The following is a 22556-nucleotide window of genomic DNA, read 5'->3' as shown; positions in this document are numbered from 1 at the left end:
ATGACCGACAACATACTGGGAGATATTTTTACGGCAACGTGGATACGCAAGTCTTATCTTCCTGCGATAAAGCATTTTGCCGTTTGCGTCGGACTTTGCCCGTGTTTCCGTTCCCTTCCCGTCGCCGCTGTTTTTTGAGGTTCATCCGACAAGACGAAGCGAGACACCCTTCCCCTCCAATCGGCGAGCAGGCGTCCGAGTTCGATTGGCGGACCTTTTATTTCCAGGAAGTCAAATGGCGAAACGTCCAAAACGAACGGGGACGCCTGCCGAGAGAAGGAGTGTCTCTTGGAAAAAGAGGAGTTGGCGGGTCAGGAGAGCGAGGATGCGGGTTAATTTTTCTTGTTCCCCCTTGTAGCCCCACACCAGACGACTGCCATGCTGCGACACCCCAACACACACACACACACACACATAGACAGAGCCCGGGGGCGGGGCCACCGGTTGGTCCGATTTTCAGGGCGGGGAAAAAAGGGACCAGCGGGACGGGCCCCCCCTACGGCTCGGACTTACTGGTCCCCGTTTGCAGTGCGGTCTGGGTCGCACCGGAAACACTGTCTTGAAGAGTCAGAAGGAGAGCATCGTCATCAGACCGCGGGTTTTTCGGGGACGGCGGCAACGCAAGTGCATAAACCCGAGGGGGCGGGGCTTAAGGTCCAGGTGTGTTTTCTTGCTAAATAACGGTGGGGTTTGTATTGCTGTGGTCTAACGTCGACCGAAATCTGCGTTGCACTTTGTGGTGACTATCCTTTCCTTTCCAAGGACTCGAGGCTCTGAAGACGGAGTCTCTTCTTCTTCACCTTTGGGCTTTTCCCTTCAGGGGTCACCACAATGAATCCACCTTCTCCATCTAACCCTATTCTCTGGATCCTCCTCTCTCACACCAACTACCTTCATATACTCTCTCACTACATCCCTCTCTTTGGTCTTCCTCTAGACCTCCAATTCCAGCATCCGTCTACCGATATATTCACTCTCCCTCCTCTGTCCATGACCCGACCATCTCTGACCTTCTCTCCAAAACATCTAACATGTGCCGTCCCTCTGATGGACTCACTCCTGATCCTCTCCATCCTGGTCACTCCCAAAGAGAACCTCAACATCTTCATCAATGCAACCGTCAGCTCTGCCTCCCGTCTTTTAGTCATTGTCACTGTTTGTAGAGCATACAGAACGGCTGGTCTCCTCCACATTTCCTTTCATTCTGGCTGATGGTCCTCTATCTCATAGTACCTCTGACCTTAAGTACTTGAAGTCCTCCCACTTCTTGATTTCCACTCTCCATACCTCCACCTCTCCAGAGGTTCCTCAACCTGCTCCCTGCTCTCTTTACAGATCACAATGTCATCTGCAAACATAATGGTCCATAGAGATTCATGTCTAACCTCATCTGTCAGTCTGTCCATCACCACTGCAAACAAGAAGGGCCTCAGAGCTGATCTCTGATGGAGTCCCACCTCCACCTTGAACTTCTCACACCTACAGCACACCCTACCACTGTCTCACAGCGAGCATACAAGTCCTGCAGCAGTCTAACCTACTTAGACTGAAGACAAACTCCTGTATTTAAAGTCATGCTACACATCCTAGTTGTCGTGAAGGCTGTCAAACATCTGCAGTATTTAATGCTTGGTAGCTAGCTCTGGCTAGTGTGTCCTCCCCCCGTGGAAACATCTCTTATGTATGAGCGCAAGATCATGATCACAGTTGCCAAGCGGCGGGTTGGTACTCACTCCGTTCAGCCCGAGGATTTTCCCAGGAAGTCCAGGAGGGCCAGGTGGACCAGGGGGACCCTGCGAGTCCAGAGAGCACGGAGGAGATCGTTACTGTAACCAAGCACTGATGCAAATCAGTTCAAGTCCCGTTTTAATTGCCATCGTTTAGCTTGAATGGGGTTTTACGTGTCCCCCGCACTTCCTGTCCAGGATAAAAAGAACAAACACCACTTTCCCCACGCCTCTATGTTCTTACCGGTGGGCCGGCGGAGTCTCCTTTATCGCCTTTCCTCCCCACTATGCCTGGTCGCCCCTGGAACCAGACAATGACAAAGACAGGTTTGGTATCTCCCACATGGGTCACTATGTGGGGTTCCTCAGGGCTCAACCCACGGTCCTTTCCTATTGTCCTTAAACGTCCTTGCTGTAGTTCAACTGTAAGAACTATCCCGCTTGATTTGTGGCTCCGGGGACCAGCCTCCTCCAGGTGAACCTTTTAGTTTTGTGTTACCACAGGCAGTAAGGGGCCACGGTAGGGACTGGTGTGATGCAAGAACCTTAAGCACCACACTCAAAATAAACCCACTGTGAAGAAGAAGAGGAAGACTACATGGACAACATGGAGGTGGAAGTTTCCACGGCGTTTTCAATGTGCCTTCTTGTTACAAGAAATAAGCTGATGAGTGTCCGCAATAGCTTCTAAGACTGGTGCCCCATGGTCCACTAGATGTAGTAGATGAACTTATGACTTCCACCAACCATTTCTGTCTCAAGTTCCTGTGAAACTGTAAAAACTGGGAGCAAGAGCTAAAATGGTTGCAGGAGCTAAGGTCCTGGTTCCTCTGCTGTCTGAGTGCACCAAGAAACAAACTGGTTCCCGGAAAGGTTCTGCGAACTGCAAAAACTTCCTGCTTGCTGTGAGTTTCAAGTTACTTACTGGACGGCCGGGGAAGCCATATTCTCCTTTATGTCCTGAAGGTCCAACGGAGCCCTGAAGGAGTCAAACAAACGAGGTCTCAGCTCAGAGATGAGATCAAATTTGTGGATTCCAGCGCGTTTGATTGTGAACTCACCGCACGTCCGGCCGGTCCGGGCAAACCTCGGTCGCCCTGTCAGAACCACAGGGGTTTGGTGAGTGTACATTAAAAAAAAGTTAATGTACATGTGGAACATGAAGTTAAAGTCAGGTATGAGTGGTGTCTAAGTGCTTGAAGGGGCGACACCTTGAGGCCTTTGGGCCCCTGGGGGCCTCTGGGCGCCGCTAACAGAGACCCATCAGCAGCGATGGTGACTCCAGGTTCTCCCTTCTCTCCCTGGGAACAGGAAAATTGAAAATCAGCTCCAGCGGGATTCTTGCCACCAAGAGCCTGTCGTCACACGTGACCAGATACTTCTTCCTCTTTCCTGTCACCTTCAGTCCTGGTGGTCCCTGGATGCCTGAAGGGCCCAAGTCCCCCTTCGGTCCTCTGGGCCCCTGGGGAAGCAGAGCAGATTGCAAGGTTGGACGTTTCTTGTGACAAGGGGATTCAAAACTGAGGTAGCGCATGTCAATAAAGTCCGATAATCGGGGTGTCTGATAGTCCGCGAGCATGAACCGCGAGGGTAAACGCCGAAAGGACGTTACCTGGCCTGGAGGCCGAGCGGCGGCAGAAAGACAAGATCGGAAAGAAGGGTTAAATCTCCTTTGCAGCGTGAAAAAAAGTTGTTAAAGATAAAAAAAAAAAGCTCTTACGGGGAATCCAGCTCTGCCAGGCAAGCCTTCGGGGCCCTGCAACATGCGCAAACACACACACACACACACACACACACACACACACATACGCAAACAGATCAGTAGGCAAGCTGTTAGCTCTTCAGCCAAAGCTACGCCGCTTTGCATTCGCAAGCAGATTTCTGTTATATCGTCCGTGATGCCATCAATTGCCGTTTTCACACAGTTGCCGACGCCCGTTGCCGACTTTCTTGTCTGTCGCCCCGGATACGCACCGCCTGTCCCGGCGGCCCACGGATCTCAGAGAAGTTGAAGATCCCGTCCGTGATGTTGAGCAGGAACTGCGGGTGGAACACAAGGGGGACGGAAGTCATGTCATGTGACCACTCTGGCGTCAAATTGTGTCCTTGAGTACATAAGTGCAGCAGCACGTACGTCTTGCAGATTGGTGACGGGTCCGGGGGGTCCGGGAGGCCCCGGGGGTCCGGGTACGTTGAGTCCGTCGGCACCGCGATCCCCCTTGCGGGGCAAGGAGCAGAAAACACTGGTTATTAAAACGTCACATGGGGCGCAAACAAACATCAGAAGACAACTTTGGTGGATCCTCACCTTCAGTCCTGTACTTCCTTTTTCTCCTTTGACACCCTATCGGTGGAAAACAAGAGTACAGGGTAGCCAATGAGACATACCGTTCCAGACGTGTCCAAAGATCATTAGCTAAGAATTACGGAAGTCACATCAAGAGTACATTAATTTGTCCATATCCTGATTCGAGCCAGTTGACGGGCGGCTAGCGTTGTTTTGGCAGATGGCCGCCCACCTCCCTGGCAATAGAAAAATACCTTTCTTTTCAACAACACTCTTATGAAGGGACATTTGGCTGATGGGACCAGGAAGGCCACTAAAGGGGGTTTAGGTGTTTTCTGGGAGAGTAGTTTCCCTCAAAAATGACAATGCTTTATAACGTGGCACCTATGAAGTGGTGAATGTGGGAGTCACTATGTTAAGCTTTGGCGCACAACACCATGCTGCTACATTTTGTTGTGCTAAGCTAACCAGCCTCCTTTAAAATCGATGTTCCTTAAAAGATAGTGAACCTTCCTGTTAGCTTAGAACGGCCTCGCACTTACCCTCGCACCCGGAAGTCCAGCGGGACCCTGACGACCCTCCGGTCCCGGATCCCCTGTTTGGCCCTACGGTCACAGACGGCAGGTTCAGGTGCAACATTACGCTTCCACCTGCTCCTTTCTTGCTAATTCTCAAGTCATTGCCACTTCTTCTATTCCATGCTTTACAGGTTTATTTTGAATATAGCGCCCACTGGTACAAACAGGGTGAGGTATCTGAGTACAGGGTCTCACCTTGACAGAGAGGCCAGGGGGTCCATCTTCACCCTGAACCAGATGGGAAAAATAAACCATCAGTTACTACCCTGTGGGGCGCAGGCTATTTCCATGGAGGCCGAACTGGATTCAACAAATGCGCAACTATGTGGAATACTAGGCTTTACCTTTGGACCTTGAGGGCCAGGCAGACCTGGAGGCCCCTGAGGAGGAACCAGAAGAAACCACAGGATGAGATGAGATATGAGCTGATAAACTAGACCCAAGTTCATGTTTTGAGTACTACAGATGCCGTATCTGACTTGAAAGAGTACCACAGATGTAATAATTTTGAGAATGTTGATGGAGAAGCTTAGAGGAGCGCTCTTTGTAGAACTAGAAAAAAAGCATACAATGAGGTACCAAGAGAAGAATTGTGGCACCTGGAGCGGCAGAGAAGTATGATAGAGTGGTGCAGGACATGTATGACCGCTGTGAGGCAGTGGTGAGGTGGGTGTCCATCAGAGATCAGCTCTGAGTCCCTTTTGTTTGCTTTGGCTTCCAGACAGAAATCTAATGATGTTTGCAGACGACACTGTGATCTATAGTGAGAGCAGTTGGAGGAACATCTAGAGAGATATGCTCGTGGGGAAGAGAGGAACAAAAGCTAGCTGCAGCAAGACAGAACACCGTGAGGCTACGGAGGGCTGGAGATGAGCTCAACAGTCCAGAGCAGTGGAGAGTTTGGAGAAGAGGTGGAGAAATGTTTCGAGCAGGTGGAGAAAAGTGTCAGGTGTGATAGGAAAGGTGTAGAAGACGGAGCTGAGAGCAGCCAAGTCTGGAGACACTGAGGGGGAGACAAAGGCAGCAGAGATGAAGATGTGGAGGTTCTTCTTTGGGAGCAAGGAAGATGGAGAGGACCAGGAAGAAGTCCTTTAGAGCAGTGATTCTTAACCATAGGGCCCAAACTTGGGCCCCGAGCGCCACCTAGGGGGTCGCAAAAAAAATCTGTTTTGTACGTGTGGGCCGCGAGGGCTGCGGGACGCAATAACAACTCCCGACTATGTAGTGGCGCTAATGCATTAGTCAGTTGTTACTTTAACCAGCTCCATAAATAAGGAGAAGACACTCAGCTAGCTGTAAACAAACAAGATGGAGAAATATTTAAAATGAAAAAATGAAGACGACCCCCCGCCGAAAAGTACATTTTTGCGCAAGTACAATCCCGACTTCATTAAGTACGGCTTCGTAAACGGAGGTAGCGAGGCAGTGCCGAGAGCCCGGTGTGTGGAGTGTGTGTTAACGCTGTCTAATGAAGCACCGAAGCCGTCAAAACTACAGCGGCGCCGAGAGACCGAGCATCCGACGCTTGTGGGGAAGCCGGTGGAATTTTTCAAGGGAAAAGAAGATGCAGATGCAGAAAAGATCGATCGTGTCACTGACTGGCAACTTTAAAAGTGCACTGAAAGCTAGCTAGCTCGTAGCCAGACGCGTGGCACAAAGTAAGAAACCATTCACCATAATTATAAACCTATACAGTGTATATACATTAAATAATACATATTAAATAATATATAATATAATATAATTAATAATAAATAATACATATTAAGATTATATTTAATGGGCCCTGGGCCCCTTTGTACTGAAAAAAATGAGCCTCAGGGTCAGACAGGTTAAGAACCCCTGCTTTAGAGGGACAGCACATGAGAGGAGATGTTAGATGAAGGTTGTTGTTGGTACTCACGCCATGGACCATAATGGATGAACACACACACACACACACACACACCTGCGGACCCCTGCCTCCTGCCCCGATGAGCACGTCACTCTTTCCAGATCCTTCCATGTCCTGAAAAACAGCTGCCCAAAGTTACATACCCCTCCGCAACCCTGCTGATATCATGGAGTGTACCGCGCCACAAACAAGGGGTCACCTCCAAGAAGAACCTGGTCCCTCCTGGTCCGGGGGGTCCGGGCGGTCCGGGCGGACCCGCCGGGCCTCTCTTGCCGGGTGGACCCGTAGGCCCTTGTGGCCCCTGTGGCCCCGATGTACCTTCGGATCCGCTTTCACCCTGCGGACCGGGGGCAGGACACAACAAGCTCAGCACCTGCAACGCCCCCTGTTTATTCAAGATGCTCCAGCAGGCGACACCATCCCTGGACTCACCTTTGGTCCAGGTGGCCCAGCTAACCCCTGTTCGCCCTGGAAACCCACAAGAAGAGAGCAGACATTACTTGTATAACTTAAGTAACACTCGAAAGTCATCAAGAGAACCTCAGATTTGGGCTCTTGAGTGACTTTCTGGCGTCAAGAGCAATGATTTTCTTTCTTGAAAAGGGAATCTCCTCAGAGGAACCAAGAAAACTACCTCGTTCAGGTGAACCCTACCTTCTCTCCGGCGGATCCCGGGAGTCCCGGGGCGCCGTCTCTCCCCGCCGGACCCTTGGAATACAAAACGCAATCAGTCGGTTTGAATTCCGGCGCCCCCTAGTGGTGGCTCGGTGCAACTGCACGGGGGAGGGGGTTAAGCAGTGGAGCGTTCGGACGCACGGTTGACCTTCCCGTCGTAGTTTAGAAACGTTTTCACGTGTTTCTCAAAGGCCACGTCCGCTTTGAACACACGCACGTTTTAGAAAATTGTTCCCATTTCCCCAGTGAGATGCGCAAAATAGTATTTTCTGTTTATTACATGATAATAAGCATGTAATAGCAGTGACTTTTTTTTTTTTTTTTTTTTAATGAAAAATTGCAGCATCTCACTGGCGGTGAAAATGACAACGGCAACAGAGGAGTGCGCATCCGACGTGTTTTTTGTTTTTTTTTTTGGGAAAAAAAATGCAGAAGGTTGTGAAGGAACAGGCAGTGAATCCACGCCGGGGCTGATGGCGAGCGTGAAAGCGGAATAACTTGCAGCACGGCCGGGAAACAAAAGCAGAAACCAGGAAGTGGACAAGGGCTAGGGTCACATGACCGGCTCCTCCTCGGTTCGGTAGAAGCTTCGGGAACCGAAGCGACTGGCGTTTCCAATCCGAGGGGGTGGAAAACTGAACCGTCGCCGGGAGGAAGCAGCGATGGCGGCGGAGATGCCGGGGCGGCGGGAATTGGACGGCTGGGGAGGGACGATCGGGTGTTCGGAGCAGCGGGATTTCAAAATGGCGGATTAAACTTGACAGCGAGATCGGATTAAAAATGAAAAATTCCTCAGAAGTGGATTCACAAAATAAACGTTTTTAAAAGGACTTCATGAGTATCTGTGGAAATCATGATAGCCTAACAAAGGAACTACAAATATGGCGTCCACCAAGAACACCATATAAGCCAGGGGTGTCAAACGTACGGCCCGCGGGCCAATTTCGGCCCGCTAGGAGGTCCAATCCGGTCGGTGGAATGAATCTACAATTTGAAAAAAGACATAAAAATCAAGAACTTCTTTTTTTAAATAAAAATGTAGCTCATATACGCACTGTTTTAGTCAGTGTTAGCGACACGGCACAACACTATGTGACTCACAACTTACAGCAAATGGCAGCGATGCAGCTTCCGGGTCTGTAAATAACATTTTTACTTCTTGTTAGAAATGTACCTATTTTTCCGTTTGGCTCCGACACCCTCGGTTGTCAAATAAGACAAAAGTGGACGGGTTTTCCTGGAAAAATGGATCACTTCAAGTCAGAAGACACAACCGAAGCATATTGCTGTTGAAATTGTACTTACTTTTCTCAATACATAAAAGATTGTTATCATTAAACTGTTTACACTAAAACTTCTTCTTCTTCTTTCGGCTTTTCCCGTCAGGTGTCGCCACAGCGAGTCAACCTCCTCCATCTAACCCTTTTCTCTGTATCCTCCTCTGTCACACCAGCTACCTTCATATCCTCTCTCACTACGTCCATAAATCTTCTCTTTGGTCTTCCTCGAGACCTCCTGCCTGGCAGCTCCAATTCCAGCATCCGTCTACCAATATATTCTCTATCTCTTCTCTGTCCATGACCCAACCATCTCAGTCTGGCTTCTCTGACCTTCTCTCCAAAACATCTAACATGTGCCGTCCCTCTGATAGACTCGTTCCTGATCCTCTCCATCCTGGTCACTCCCAAAGAGAACCTCAACATCTTCATCTCTGCAACCTCTAGTTCTGCCTGCTGTCTTTTGGTCATTGGAACAGTTTCTAGTCCAAACATCATCGCTGGTCTCACCACTGTCTTGTACACCTTTCCTTTTATTCTGGCTGAAAGTCTTCTATCTCTTCGTACCCCTGACACTTTTCTCCAGCCATTCGAACCTACTTAAACCCGTCTCTTCACCTCTTTTCCGCACTCTCCGTTGCTCTGGACTGTTGACCCTAAGTACCTGAAATCCTCCAGCTTCTTGATCTCCACTCCCTGTAGCCTCACCGTTCCACCTGAGGTCCTCTCATTCACACACATATATTCTGTCTTGCTGTGACAAACCTCCATTCCTCTCCTTTCCAGAGCATACCTCCACCTCTCTAGATGTTCCTCAACCTGTTCTCTACTCTCACTACAGTTCACAATGTCCTCTGCAAACATCATGGTCCATAGAGAGTCCTGTCTAACCTCATCTGTCAGCCTGACCATCTCCACTGCAAACAAGAAGGGCCTCAGAGCTGATCCCTGATGGAGTCCCACATCTACCTTGAACTTCTCACACCTACAGCACACCCTACCACTGTCTCACAGCGAGCATACAAGTCCTGCACCAGTCTAACCTACTTAGACTGAAGACGAACTCCTGTAGTTAAAGTCATGCTACACATCCTAGTTGTCGTGAAGGGTGCCAAACATCTGCAGTATGTAATGTTCCACCTCCACCTCCACCTTGAACTTCTGTTACCCCTGCAGCACACGGCACCACTGTCTCACAGCTAAACTGTTTACACTAAAACAAAGCAAAAATTTGGACTTGGTGTTACTACGTTATGATTTTACTGGTTGACGTCAAATCGGACCATAAGTTGCCCTTCGGACCAAAACGTGTTCGACACCCCTGATCCAATGATCGTATGATTTGGCGCTCCGGTCCTGACCACGCCCCTCCTCGTCGTTCGCCGCCACGCCGGGACGATATACCTCGCCTGAACCCGAGTCGGACCCGAGGTCGAGCCCGGACCCGGAGGCGGAACTGGGACCGGGACGGACGGCGGAGTCCAGGTCCAGGTAGAGCCGGGCGCTCAGACCTGAACCGCTAAACCAGTCGTCAAAGGTCTGGGATGGAGGCGACATCGGGGGGGGGGGGTGGAGTACATGGACAAATGGTCAGAGGACACACACACACACACACACACACACACACACACACACACACACCCGTCAATCATGAGCAGGGAGAGTTGACGTAGGACAAGAAGGCGGAACAACATAAATAAAAACATGACGGGAGGTGACTAATTACTGGAGACCGAAAAAAAACAAACAAATGGCGCCTGTGAAAATATGCAAAGCGTTGCCGTGGAAACCGTAATAGCAGACTCTTCTACATGCAACCCAAACAGTTCTGCACGCATGTGTGTGTGTGCGTGTGTGTGTGTGTGTGTGTGTTTACATGCTATTACTGCAAAGGGTTAAAAATCCAATGCTTGATTTACCGGCAGTCCGGCTGTGCCATCTTCTCCAGGAGCACCGGGGGGTCCTGTGGATCCCTCACCCGAGCCGGAGGACGGCATGTTGGGTCCGGGGGGTCCGGGGGGCCCCGGGGGCCCCGGGGGTCCGGGGGGACACTGGGGAGGATGACGTTTTTTAAAGTTAGCGATTACCGGTCAGGTTGAACTCCAGGCGTTGGATGTTTTTACCTGAATGAGCTCCGTGTCGCTGTCCGGGTCCTCGAACCCAGAGCCCAGTGCATCTGCTCCGTACTGGAACACACACACACACACACACACACACACACACACACACACACATGCACACACACGTTCACTGTGGTTATGGGCTAACATTTCCCATACAAAACTCCATTAGAAAAATGACACATTTTAGAACAGTGCTGCTCAAGGTAACAGATACTTACTGGTACGCTGCGTGATCTGGGGGGTCCGGAGGGTCCAGGGGGTCCGGGGGGCCCCGGAGGGCCTGGTAGCCCCGATCCCGGGTCTCCCTGATGATGACGACACAAGGAAAGAGGAAGGAAGCGGAGAGGACGACATCCACCATTTTGCGCCTTTTTAAACTAAACGTTTGTGTTTAGCGTACAAATTTTACCTTCTCGCCTTTGACTCCGGACTCCCCCCCCAGACCCGGGGCTCCCTGGGGGCCCCTTTCACCCTGCAGATGAAGATCGGTTTAGTTTCCTGCACAAATCCAAACCATGGAGAAGAAGGGGTGAAGAAACAAGTGACTCACCGGGTCTCCCTTCTCTCCACTGACGCCCTGGGAAAACATGCAAAAGGTGTTAAAAGCTTCACCATCAGTCGAACGACGCTTTCATGCTTTTTCAACACACACCGGTTTTCCATCTTTCCCCGGAGCCCCCGGGTGTCCGGGTGTCCCCGGGGACCCCTGCGGCCCTCGCGGTCCGGGTTGACCCTGCACGGGTGACTGGGTTGGCCCCGGAGGACCGGGCGGGCCTCGGGGTCCGGGTTCCCCTCGCTCTCCTTTTAACCCGGGTTTGATGTGACCGCCCTCGGGGGCCCGTCCGGGTCCCTCCGCCTGGTGCGGCCCTGGAAAACACAAACTTTATCGGTGTGTCGGATCCTAACTCTCGCAATCCGAACGACGCGGCGGCTCAACGCTTGAATGCAAAACGGCTTGTTTTCTGAATGGAGTTCTGTACAGGGAAAACTAGCATGGCTCGTTTTGTGATTCAACGGCTCTGACCTCGGACGTAGACGTCCTCGCCGGCCTCCGTCGGGGTCTGCTGACCCCAATATCCACCGCTCCCCTCCGCCGGCGCCTCGGTGGGCGGAGCCCTGACCGGGAAACTGTCCTCCTGGAAAATAAAAATAGTTGCTCCCGTGAGAAGCAGCCCTTAAAACGTCGGAAAAGCAAGTTAAGCTAACATGGGATTCCACTTGGGAAAATAAATAAAAACAAAAATGAGGTGGGGGGGGAAGGCAAAAATGTCCGGATTCTTTAGAAGCTTCAGGGACAGGCGGTGATTATGGGATGTTTCGGAGGTCAGACTGACTCCACCAACCGTGGGAGGTTGGAGGACGCCGCCGCCGGCGGAACAAACACGCACCCGGCGGACGTTCACTCTTTACTTCCTATAAATACCGATCAATCAGTATTGTGGAGCGTCTGGGAGTAAAATACTTTAAGGGAGGAGGATTGCTCGTAAACCAGCGACAATTAAAAGGGTCCTTGAAAAAGATCTGGATCTAATACATCAATGTTAGCGTTGTTAGCGTTAGCATCCCGACAAGGTTCCCCCTGGACTCATGGATGGACAGACAATATTCACCTTCTCATTCATGTTACTTATAAATGTGCAGCCATTCACCCTCTCATTCACAACATCCATCTACTCATTTGTAAAATAGACATACCGTATTTTCACGACTATAAAAGGCGCACATAAAAGTCTTAGATTTTCTTCAAAATGTGCGGCGCGCCCTATAGTGCAGTGCACCCTGAGTGTGTTGTTGTTGTAAGGTGGACGTAGTAGAGAACAGCATGAGAACGTTAAAGGGGGAAGTGTGGGCGTCGATTGTATATAAAACCCGCGCCTTATAATCAGGTGCGTCTTATAATCAGATGTGCCTTATATGTGTGTGTTAAATACAGTAATGGCACACATAACTGAGACTGCGCCTTTCAGTAAAATACGGTACAACCATGTATGTGTGTTATGCCGAACATCGTTGTTTTAACAACCCAGAAAATGGCAAAGAGACGTGCTTATGAGGCAGGGTTTAAATTGAAGGCCATCAGCTACGCGGAGGAACATGGAAATCAAGCAGAATATAACATTAATGAATTCATGTTCGCTAGACTTCGGTGTGAACCGGCCATCCTAGGAGCGATGTGGGAGTGATGGATGACCGATGGAGACCACAGTTTCACTAAGAGTTTTGCCACAATTTGTGAATGGATTGCAGATGCTCGGGCTAACGTGTCTGCTGACACTGTTTTCGAGCTTTCACAAAAGCCGGCATCATTTCCGAGGAGCCGCGGGGAAAGTGACTCTGACAGTGTAGAAAGTAAACCTGGCATGTTGGATGGAGATTTAGCGCGTCTGTTCAAATCAGAAACAGAGGACGAGGACTTCCATGGGTTCGATTGATGAAGATTACTGGTAAAAAAAAAAAGGTGAATACCAAACTCAGTTTAGCTCCCGCTCTATTTTCAAATACGCACACTTGTATGCTTGTGTGTGTTGTTGTTGTTGTAAGGTGGACATAGTAGAGGACACCATAAGAACGTTAAAGGGGGAAGTGCGGGCTTGGATTGCATATAAAACCAGTGCCTTATAATCAGGTGCGCCTTATAATCAGGTGCGCCTTATGTGTGAGTTAAATACAGTAATGGCACTCATAACTGAGACTGCGCCTTTTAGTAAAATACAGTACAACCATTCACCCTCTCATTCGTACCTCATATTGTCACCCTCTTAAAATAATCGTCATTTTTTTCAGATTTTTCAGGAAACACCAAAAAACTGAACCATGTGACACACTCTTGACATAGGCAATTTCTACTTAACTGTTTAACTGAAGATGTAGGCAATTTTGCCAGAGGTGGTCAGCATCATGAGGCAAAATTTTGGCAAAAAGAAAAAATTTTGTAAAAAAAAAAAATAAAGGCGATTATTTTAAGAGGCTGACGAAGATGTGAAGCCATTCACTGTCTCATACATCTTAGACGCACAACATTCACCCTTTCATTCACATGTCATATATAGCAGTGCAACCGTTAGCCCTCTCATTCCAACAGTCAGTTTTTGGTCTGGATGTGTTTGGAGAAAGCGTGAGGAGAACTCGGAGGCTCCATCAGGAAGCGGGAATCCTCCGAGTCCACCTGTTTATATATTGTATAGTTATTTTATTGCCTATCTGTATATTTTATATATATTGTCTATTTTATACAGTTTTATATTTGTATTGTCCAGGACTACAGATGGAAATTAGCTATGAGCTATAATCTGGTACAAACATCTCTGCCTCTGTGCTTAATGTATTTGTACACAGTCCTAATAAACTTCTAAACAAAAAAAAAAAAAAACAGCAAAACAAAACCTTAGGCGTGCCGTGTTTCCCCTCCGCCGTTTTCTTCGTCGCCTCCTCCGCCGCCTCACGGTCGTCGGGGGCGTCGTCTCCGCTGGAGAACCCCGAGGCCTGAAACACACACAAGTATCGATTGTGGTTTCTTTTTTAAATCACTTAAAAATTTAAAATCTATAACCTTTAAAAAAAAAAAAGTCACCCACTTGCTGTACATTGTAATAATTTATCTGTAATATATGTTCATAACTGTGCAATATTTCATAACAGCTTCATGTACAATATTTTTCATACTCTTGTGCACTCCTTATCTTTCACTTGTTACTTAAGACCTTAAGACGCTTTATAGTTTTCACTTGTTACTTAAGACACTTTATAGTTTATTTGTATTTTTTTTTATTCTTATTCTCCCCCTTTTTTTATTTTTTCAATTTTATTTTTATTTATTTATTTTTTAATTTTTTTGTTTATATAATTTTCAACTATTATTTATTATTGTTATATTTTTCTTGTAACTCTGGCACAACAATTTACTTCGGGATGAATAAAGTTGTTCTTATTCTTATCCATGAGCGTACCAGCTTTGGTGATTAAAAGCACTGCATGATATTAGACTTTAGAATATACAGTTTAAAATTTAAAAATCAAAACATGCCAGATGACTTTTTTTTTTCTTTTTTTGCCTTTATGCTATTTTTTATAATTTAAGGCAGAGGTGTACTTATAACAATTTTATAGACAAATTATATTATTTAGAGTCGTTTTTTGTTTTCTTCTTGCTAGGGCTAGGCTAACTTGTCACTTTTCACCGACAGTAGGTTAACTTTTACGGAACGGGAGGCAAACCTATTATAAAACAATATGGTATATACATTTTTTACGAGACATAAATCCTTCGCGATGACGATTTAGCCAAACAACACGGTCGTCGGAAACGGATCATCGTCGTAAAACGACGAGTGACTGCACGATATAGTAATATAACATATCGGTGAAAGGGAATTTAGTTTGGCTGGTACGACAGAGCAGAGCTGATGAAAAAGCCCAGTGGAATTTTAAGTATTCTCAAATATAAAAAGTAAAATTACGCGCAAGTACCTCTTAAATGTTTAAAGCGTTTTTGTGTACCGTGAAAAGCGCTATACAAATCGTATGTATTATTATTATTATTATTATTATTAAATGTACTCAATGTTTGGACTTGCATGTACTTGCTGTGATCCACCACTAGGGGGCAGTGTCGACACACCAGCCCAACAAGTGCACTTCTATTGGGGACTTGGTGGAAAATTTAGCATCATTTTCTTGCCGTTATTTGCGTGTGTGTGTGTGTGTGTGTGTGTGTGTGTGTGTGTGTGTGTGTGTTCTCACATCCGGGTCGTCGTCCTCGCACTGCTCCTCGGCGGCTCGCGGGTCGTCTCGAATCACCAGCTGCTGGATGGAACCCTGAAGAACGGAGAAAAGATTCTTTACTTATTTACGTGTGTTTTACTGGAAATTATTAAACCTGTGTGTGTGTTCGCGTTTGTGTAACAAACACACACACGCACACACGCAGTGTGCCGTGTGGGAAAATGAGATTCCACCGTCCTCTTTGAATCACGTCAACACACACACACACATACACAATATGTACAAAGGGCCTCATGACATGACAACAAACATTGGGTGCACACACACACACACACACACACACACACTGACCCAAATATTTATCTGACCCCCACAAAGTCAGGCGACGTCAAGCTGAATGATGCATCCCCTCCCCCGTTTCCATGACGACATGATGACACCCGCATTTCTTTGCACGTCCAGCGTTGCCGACCAACTATCGCGTTTCGTCCACTTGTCTTTATGATAAGAATTAATTTTATTTAAGGCGCTGATGTTTTTCATAGTCGCTTAAAGGCCTAAAACATCTGAAAAAATCTTAAGTGTCACTGGAGTTGATATCAGCCGTTAAGTATCGTCTTTTTTAGACTATTGGACGCACCTGAATATTAGCCGCACTGGCTAAAAACAGCTAAATAAATATGTGTACATATAAAAGGCCGCACTTGTCTATAAGTTGCAGGTGTTCATGTTGTAACATGAGATATTTTCACAGAAAAATGTATTATTTTTATTATAGAAATGAGACATATCGTGTTTTGACCTCATCCAAGTGTGACAATTGTAACAAATAATAATAACATAATATACATAATATAACATAATAACAGTAATAAATAACATTTATGCCAATTAACTTCTGTTACTACTGTAAGTTAAGTCTAAAAGCAAACTATTATTATTCATTTATTTTATTCATTGCTATTTATTTTTGTCACTATTTATATTGTTGTTTTTTTGTTGTTGTTATTGTTGTCTCCTTATCTGCCGTCTCTTTATTCATGGATTTATTTATTTTTTATGTCTTGTATCTCCTGACTTCTGCCTTTCTATTCATATTTATACTCATATTTATGGTCATTTTTTTTTTTGACATTATAACTGTTGCGCTAACAAAGGAATTTCCCCTTTGGGGATCAATAAAGTTTATCTTATCTTAACTTAAACAGGGAAATGCTGGTGTGCAGTGCAGTTCAGTCATGGCAAGTAAGATCACGCTAAGCTAAACAGTCTAAAACTAAAACGGAGAAATATTTAACATTTGTTGTTTGACAAAGATAAATTTAACTTTTAGCTTAGCATTGGTAAAAGCTAGCAAAATTGTCAAAAACACAAATTAGCCCAGCGTTAGCCTCCAAATCTTATTCAGGCCTCCAGAGCTTTAGGGGGAACCACTGACGATGTCTGGTTTGAATCCGAAGATTCGTCCTTGATGTGACCACATCTGAACACACACACACACACACACACACACTCCCTCAGACTTCCTGTGTGTGCATTTAATCCTCAAAGGTTTGCTCAGACAAATCCCTGCTGTGTAGTGTTGGGGGTTGGGGTGGTGGGGGGTCCGGGGGCCCCCAGGGGCCTCCAGGAGGCCGTCATGACATGTCGGCGCTGCCCGAGATCAATCAGATCGAGATTGGATTAGCGCAGCCGGCTAGCAGCAAACACTCAATGTCTATTTGAATATTGTATTCATGAAAAAAAATTTAAATTATCCACCGATAGCGAACCAAAAATGCCGTCCTGTCTGGTTTATTAAGAGCCACAAAACAAAACTATCTAACACATTTTATTGAAATTTATTGCAAGATCGGCATAGTTTTCAAATTTAAACATCCGTTTTAAAAATGAACGAACTAAAAAAAAAAAAAAAGAAAAAAAAAAAATTAAATTAAACACTCGATTATTTTCAAAAGCCACAGGTTGCCGACCCCTGGCCTAGAACGATGTTTCTGAAGAAAAAAAAAAACAGTAAAGTGCAGGGAGGTTGGTAAAGGGTTGACTGAGGTTGGTTGAGGGTTAATAAATCTGTAAATACCATCATAATAATACGTTTCTTCTTCTTGGAAAGTAACTCCAGCGAAAAACGAGGGTACACTTTACACTGTTACCGTCACATGTGGCCCTTTCGGGGCGACCGTGATGCCGATTTGGCGAAAACGAGTTTGTCTTAGAACAGGGGCGGGCAAACTACGGCCCGCGGGCCACATCCGGCCCGTTGGTCTTTTTAATCCGGCCCGCCAAAGATTGGTGAGAATTCATACTTGATGTGAATGATTGAATGATTGGATCAATGAATGTGGGAGCTAAAACAGGTGATCGTTTCCTTTTTGGAGCTACTTGAGTTGATTGACACAGATTAGCTTTGTGATTTAGCCTTTATTGTGGGCGTACTGACACACATGAATGAGCTGGACGTGAAGTTACGAGCGAAAAACTGGTTTTGCCTTCAAAACCAGCTTGGTTTTGACATTTGAAGGTTTTGACAACCAGCAAATGTCAGACGAGTCTGATAAACACTGTGAACAAATGTGTTTTTTTTTAATTTTTTTTTTTTATATATATATCGTATCTTGTGCTGACCCGGCCCGTCTGTCAAATTTTAAAAGTCAATGCGGCCCGTGAGCCAAAAAAGTTTGCCCACCCCTGTCTTAGAAGATTCCACCCACCACGAAGTTGTCCAGCCCGGTGCTGCCGGCGTTGGCCACGAAGACGCCCGAGTTGTGCGAGAAGGTGAGCCTCTCGGGTCGCCGGCGGAAGGAAGCCCTCTCGGCCTCGCCGCAGTCCATGTAGAGGCGCACCTCTTCGTGCTCCACCACCACCTGTCGGGGAACCGTGTTTGATGGCGTTGCGGGGAAAAAAAAAGACAAAAACGTGGAAATGGGAAATGCTTACGGTGAAGCGAGTCCACTGGTCCGTCATGTCCGGGACGCTGAAGGCGGCGGCTTTGTGGCTGTGCGCCGCCTCCTCCCGGTCGGTGTAGTACAGCAGGATGCTCTGCAGGCCGTCGTGGACCGGCGTCAAGGCCAGGCCCAGTTCCACCACCTTCTGGTGGGCGTCGGTGATGGCGAACAGCACGCCGCCCCTCGGGCTGGACGGGCGCACCTAGGGGCGGCGAGAAGATGGGCCGTGAGGTTAGCGGCGTGGAATTAGCCTATCAATAACAACTTTGATATCAGTTTCCGTTAGCCTGAATTAGCAACAAGTGGCCACAGGGGGGTTGGCGGCGAGGTTAGCGGTGTGGAGCTAGCCCAGGAGCGGGAAAACTACGGTCCGCGTTGGTCTTTTTAATCCCGCCAAAGATCGGTACAGAATTCGTACTTGATGTGAATGATTGAATGATCAGATTAATGAATGTGGGAGCTAAAGCTATTTCATTTTTGGAGCGACTTGAGATTTTTCCTGAGTTGAATGACACAGATTGGCCTTTACTGTGGAGATACTGACACACATGAATGAGCTGGACGTGAAGCTAAAAGGGAAAAAGCGGGTTGTGCATGAAATGCAAGCAAACGTCAGAGCCTTCAAAACCAAGCTAGTATTATTTTCAAAGCTAATATCAGACAACATTCAGACAAATGTCAGGCAAGTCTGATATGCACTGATAACAAATGCGTTTTTGATTTTTTTTAATATGTATTGAACCTCTGCTGACCTGGCCTGTCTGTCAAATTTTAAAAGTTTGCCCACCTCTGAACCAGCTATTAATCAACAACTTTGAAAGAAAACATGTGCAGATATTGGTTTCCATGAACATGTAATTACACCAAGTGGCCGCTAGGGGGCGACATTGTGCATTGATAATAGTTATGAGGTTCTGCAGGAGAAGGAAACTTACATGTGTTTTTCTGTTACTGACCTTTAGTTTTAAATATAAATATACATGCACAGGACAATCTGGCGTTACCGTGACGATGATGGCGAAGTCGATGTAGAACGGCCCCGGGATGAAGGTCTTGGTGAGACGCCCGATGTTGGCGTCCGGCCCGAACTTGTAGGCGGGGAAACCTTCGTATCCCGGGGTGAAGGAGACGGACGGCGGGAGGGGGACGCCGATCAGCTCCGTCAGGTCCAGGTGGCCTCCTGAGCCGCGCTCTGCCGGACACACACACACACACACACACACACACACACACACACACACACACACACACACACACACACAGGATGGCTGCTTGCACAGAAAATCCGACCGTTGCTATTTATTTTTAAGCATTCTTTATTTACCACTTCATCTCGAGAGGGCATATTTCAAACAAAAAGCCACAAAAAGAAGCGTTTCGGAATATTATTGGGTGTGGGAAAACCCGAAAACACACACACACACACACACACACACACGCGGACACACACACACACACACATACACAGGAAAACGCCTGTAAAGCAGTAGTGTTGTACCAGTTTGTGCCACACTTTCATTCTGCAGTGACAAACTTGCAATGCTTCATTTGAACTGATATGGTACAGGTCGTCATGGTAACGCCGACTATTCTGGTCTGTTTTGGGGTCCAAAGGCTTTCTTATTCTTTTTCAATTTTTTTTTTTTCTTATGATCAAGGTGACACTGCGAGCCGATGTCTGAACCGCCATGTTGGCTACCTGTGTTACTACTTCACACACACACACACACACACACACACACACACACACACACCGTGTGGGAGAGCGGTGCCGCTCTAATTTGACTTGATTTGATCCTGGTTCTGCCTACGCCTCGCTGCTCGGCCTCGCACCAACGTAATCCTCCAAAACAGAGACAGGGACACACACACACACACACACACACACACACACACACTTACACAGAGTGGCAATTAGTGTGTGTGTGTGTGCGTATGTGAAGAGATGCCCTCACATTCCCGCACTAAGGAGTTTGTCTCCCGTAGTGACAAACTCTCACCTCAGCATTCCAGCCAGGCTCACCCCTTCTATGTATCTCTGTCACACACACACACACACACACACACACACACACACACAATGTATTTGCATACACTCACGCAAATTAAATAAGACATCTCACCCACGTGAACACACACACAGGCTCAGACCGGACCAGACAGGCCAAAGATTTGGGGGTCTCTAATTCATCGGTCTGACCAAGTGGAAACATACCTAATTAGAGGGTTTAGCGTGCATGTGTGTGTGTGCGTGTGAGTGTGTGTGTGTGCGTGTGTGTGTGTGTGTGTGTGTGTGTGTGTGAGCACGGGCATACACCGGTTAAACCTCTGTGAGCAAAGCCGATCGGCAAATCTACACGTTTATTGTTGCGAACACAGGTGGTGTGGAGGGCAGGATGCTAACACACACACACACACACACACACACACACACACACACACACACACACACACCTCCAATCCAGATGTGCGTCCATTAGAGGAACAAATGCAGCCTCCAGAGGCTCGCGACTCCAGGTGGGAGTTTGGTCGGAGGCAGGAGATGATTAGCGGTGGTAAGTTGGACGGCGGCCATTAGCGCGCCGGGACGTTTCCCAGCGCAGAAGCTCCAGGAGTTCTCAAGGTCCGAGGAGGGGGTTGGGGGTAAAAGCTGCAGGAGTACTTGGAAATGGCCGGGAGTTTCGCAGGAACGCCACAATCTGATCCCTCCCCGATTGTACATTAGCAAATGATGCAAAAATGTAGCATCTGTTCTCTGCGCTAGGTGCTTCCATTCCATTGCTAAGCCACGTTAGCCTCTTTAAGATCAAATGTAAATAATCATATTTTTCGGACCCGGGAGTCCAGAATCCCCCTAGGAGCGCGTCATGTGATGCGGCTTTACGTCTCTTTCGCCGCCTCCTTTTTGAAAAAGCGCGCCGTAAATCGAATCCGGACACTCCCATTCACGCCACCGCGCTAACTTCCTGTTTGCGCGCCGCCCCCGCCGCGGCCTAATCCTCATCCCGTTGGCCGCAAACCCTTGATCAGCTTGCAGAGACTTATAAAACCGATATTACCGACGCCGACCCGCTGCCACACATGACCTCTTAAACCCACCCCGACCCCGCCATACCACGCAAAAGCCTCCCGCCGCCGCCGCCGCTCGCTCCCTCCACATTTCTCATGCTCCTGGAGATTATGGAGCGCAGGGCACATCGGGGTACGACTGTGTTGCATACCAGCCTGGGGCCGAGGAGTATTAATGTCCAAATCATCTCAGTCCTCACTTTGTGTCGGTCATACATGTCCTGCACCCCTGTGACAATGTCTTCTTTTCTTTTGGACTTTTCCCTTCAGGGGTCACCACAGTGAATCCACATTCTCCATCTAACCCTAATCTCTGTATCCTGTATGCAAAAAGACAACTTTGACCGACGGCTAACGACCAAGGCGCCTAGCTACGGCTAACGTTTCACTAGTCTCTTCTTTCGCTTTATCGCTTTTTTTTCACTATACAACTGTTTTTTGCGGTAAAATCTACATTTTTTTATTTAATGGTGAAATAAGCATTGGCTTGGCAACTACAGCATCGTCCTCTGAATCTCCTGTGCTAGCATGTGTTCACTATTCACATCCATGCTAATCGTAGCGCTGTTGCGTTTGTGCGAATTGTCTGTGAAAGTTTTTAATTTGTCTCAACTCTGACTGCGACGCCTAAATGTTCTGTACAGGATACCCTTGTTTTTCACGGGGGTTACGTTCTTAAAAAGAACCCGTAATAGGCAAAATCCGTGAAGTAGAAACCTTTATTATTTTTTACAATTATTATACATCCTTATTAAAATTTATTGCTGCTGTCGTCCTCAGGTTTTTTTCTTCCTTCTTTGTGGAACGAACGGAAGATTCATTTATTCCGTAATGCCGACCTACAGCCGCATAGCTTTTACCTTCCCTTAGCATGTCCAGAAGTTTAACTTTATCTGCGATAGATAGCATCTTCCTGCCGCGGGTGCTTTTGTCGGTCCAAAGCGTTTTGTCAACATTATGGGTTTTAGAGAAACTCGAAATTGCGAGGGAATTTGCACGTACGTCATGTAAATTTGTCAAGCTGTTTTACGTACGTGTACATATTAAACTGCGACGTTATTGACGCACAGGTAGAGAAGAAGCGGAGTGACTTTTTAGCCAATCAGAATGCAGAACACAATGCACCATGCAAATCCGTGAAGTAGCGAAACCGTGAAAAGTAAATCGTGTTATAGCGAGGGATCACTGTACCTCCTGAGGTATCTGGCGCTAAATGTTAGCTGCTCAAGAAGATGCTAATCGTTGTAGGAAAAGTGCAA

The 22556-nt window shown here is 47.3% G+C and overlaps 1 protein-coding gene across 6 annotated transcripts in view; it reads right to left on the bottom strand.

Annotated features, from left to right (window-relative positions):
- Nucleotides 1-22556, bottom strand: part of col15a1b (collagen, type XV, alpha 1b) — a 52872-nt gene that overhangs the window by 7600 nt on the left and 22716 nt on the right. For 2 of the 6 annotated variants that reach the window (XM_086172298.1, XM_086172294.1), the window contains 31 exons: nt 19233-19420; nt 18221-18430; nt 17995-18147; nt 15302-15376; nt 13946-14044; nt 11586-11697; nt 11214-11428; nt 11112-11138; nt 10971-11033; nt 10780-10866; nt 10562-10624; nt 10358-10489; nt 9843-9977; nt 7141-7194; nt 6919-6954; nt 6686-6823; nt 6541-6600; nt 4937-4972; nt 4788-4820; nt 4557-4619; nt 4036-4071; nt 3862-3945; nt 3702-3767; nt 3448-3483; nt 3127-3189; nt 2939-3028; nt 2789-2824; nt 2653-2706; nt 1972-2028; nt 1734-1793; nt 514-558 (listed from right to left, as the gene is read on the bottom strand). In XM_086172298.1, coding sequence (XP_086028424.1) covers nt 514-558; nt 1734-1793; nt 1972-2028; nt 2653-2706; nt 2789-2824; nt 2939-3028; nt 3127-3189; nt 3448-3483; nt 3702-3767; nt 3862-3945; nt 4036-4071; nt 4557-4619; nt 4788-4820; nt 4937-4972; nt 6541-6600; nt 6686-6823; nt 6919-6954; nt 7141-7194; nt 9843-9977; nt 10358-10489; nt 10562-10624; nt 10780-10866; nt 10971-11033; nt 11112-11138; nt 11214-11428; nt 11586-11697; nt 13946-14044; nt 15302-15376; nt 17995-18147; nt 18221-18430; nt 19233-19420 — 2606 coding nt within the window. The remainder of the gene's footprint in view (nt 1-513; nt 559-1733; nt 1794-1971; nt 2029-2652; nt 2707-2788; nt 2825-2938; nt 3029-3126; nt 3190-3447; nt 3484-3701; nt 3768-3861; nt 3946-4035; nt 4072-4556; nt 4620-4787; nt 4821-4936; nt 4973-6540; nt 6601-6685; nt 6824-6918; nt 6955-7140; nt 7195-9842; nt 9978-10357; nt 10490-10561; nt 10625-10779; nt 10867-10970; nt 11034-11111; nt 11139-11213; nt 11429-11585; nt 11698-13945; nt 14045-15301; nt 15377-17994; nt 18148-18220; nt 18431-19232; nt 19421-22556) is intronic. The other 4 variants (XR_015108694.1, XM_086172296.1, XM_086172295.1 and 1 more) reach the window with 4 other exon arrangements.

The sequence above is a fragment of the Fistularia commersonii genome, chromosome 25, assembly GCF_037954325.1.
Source record: "Fistularia commersonii isolate RoL2024-O1a breed Wild chromosome 25, RoL_Fcom_v1.0, whole genome shotgun sequence".
In the NCBI taxonomy this organism is placed as follows: Eukaryota; Metazoa; Chordata; class Actinopteri; order Syngnathiformes; family Fistulariidae; genus Fistularia; species Fistularia commersonii.
Note: the sequence above shows the minus strand (reverse complement) of the source record. Positions and strands in the feature narration are given on the sequence as shown.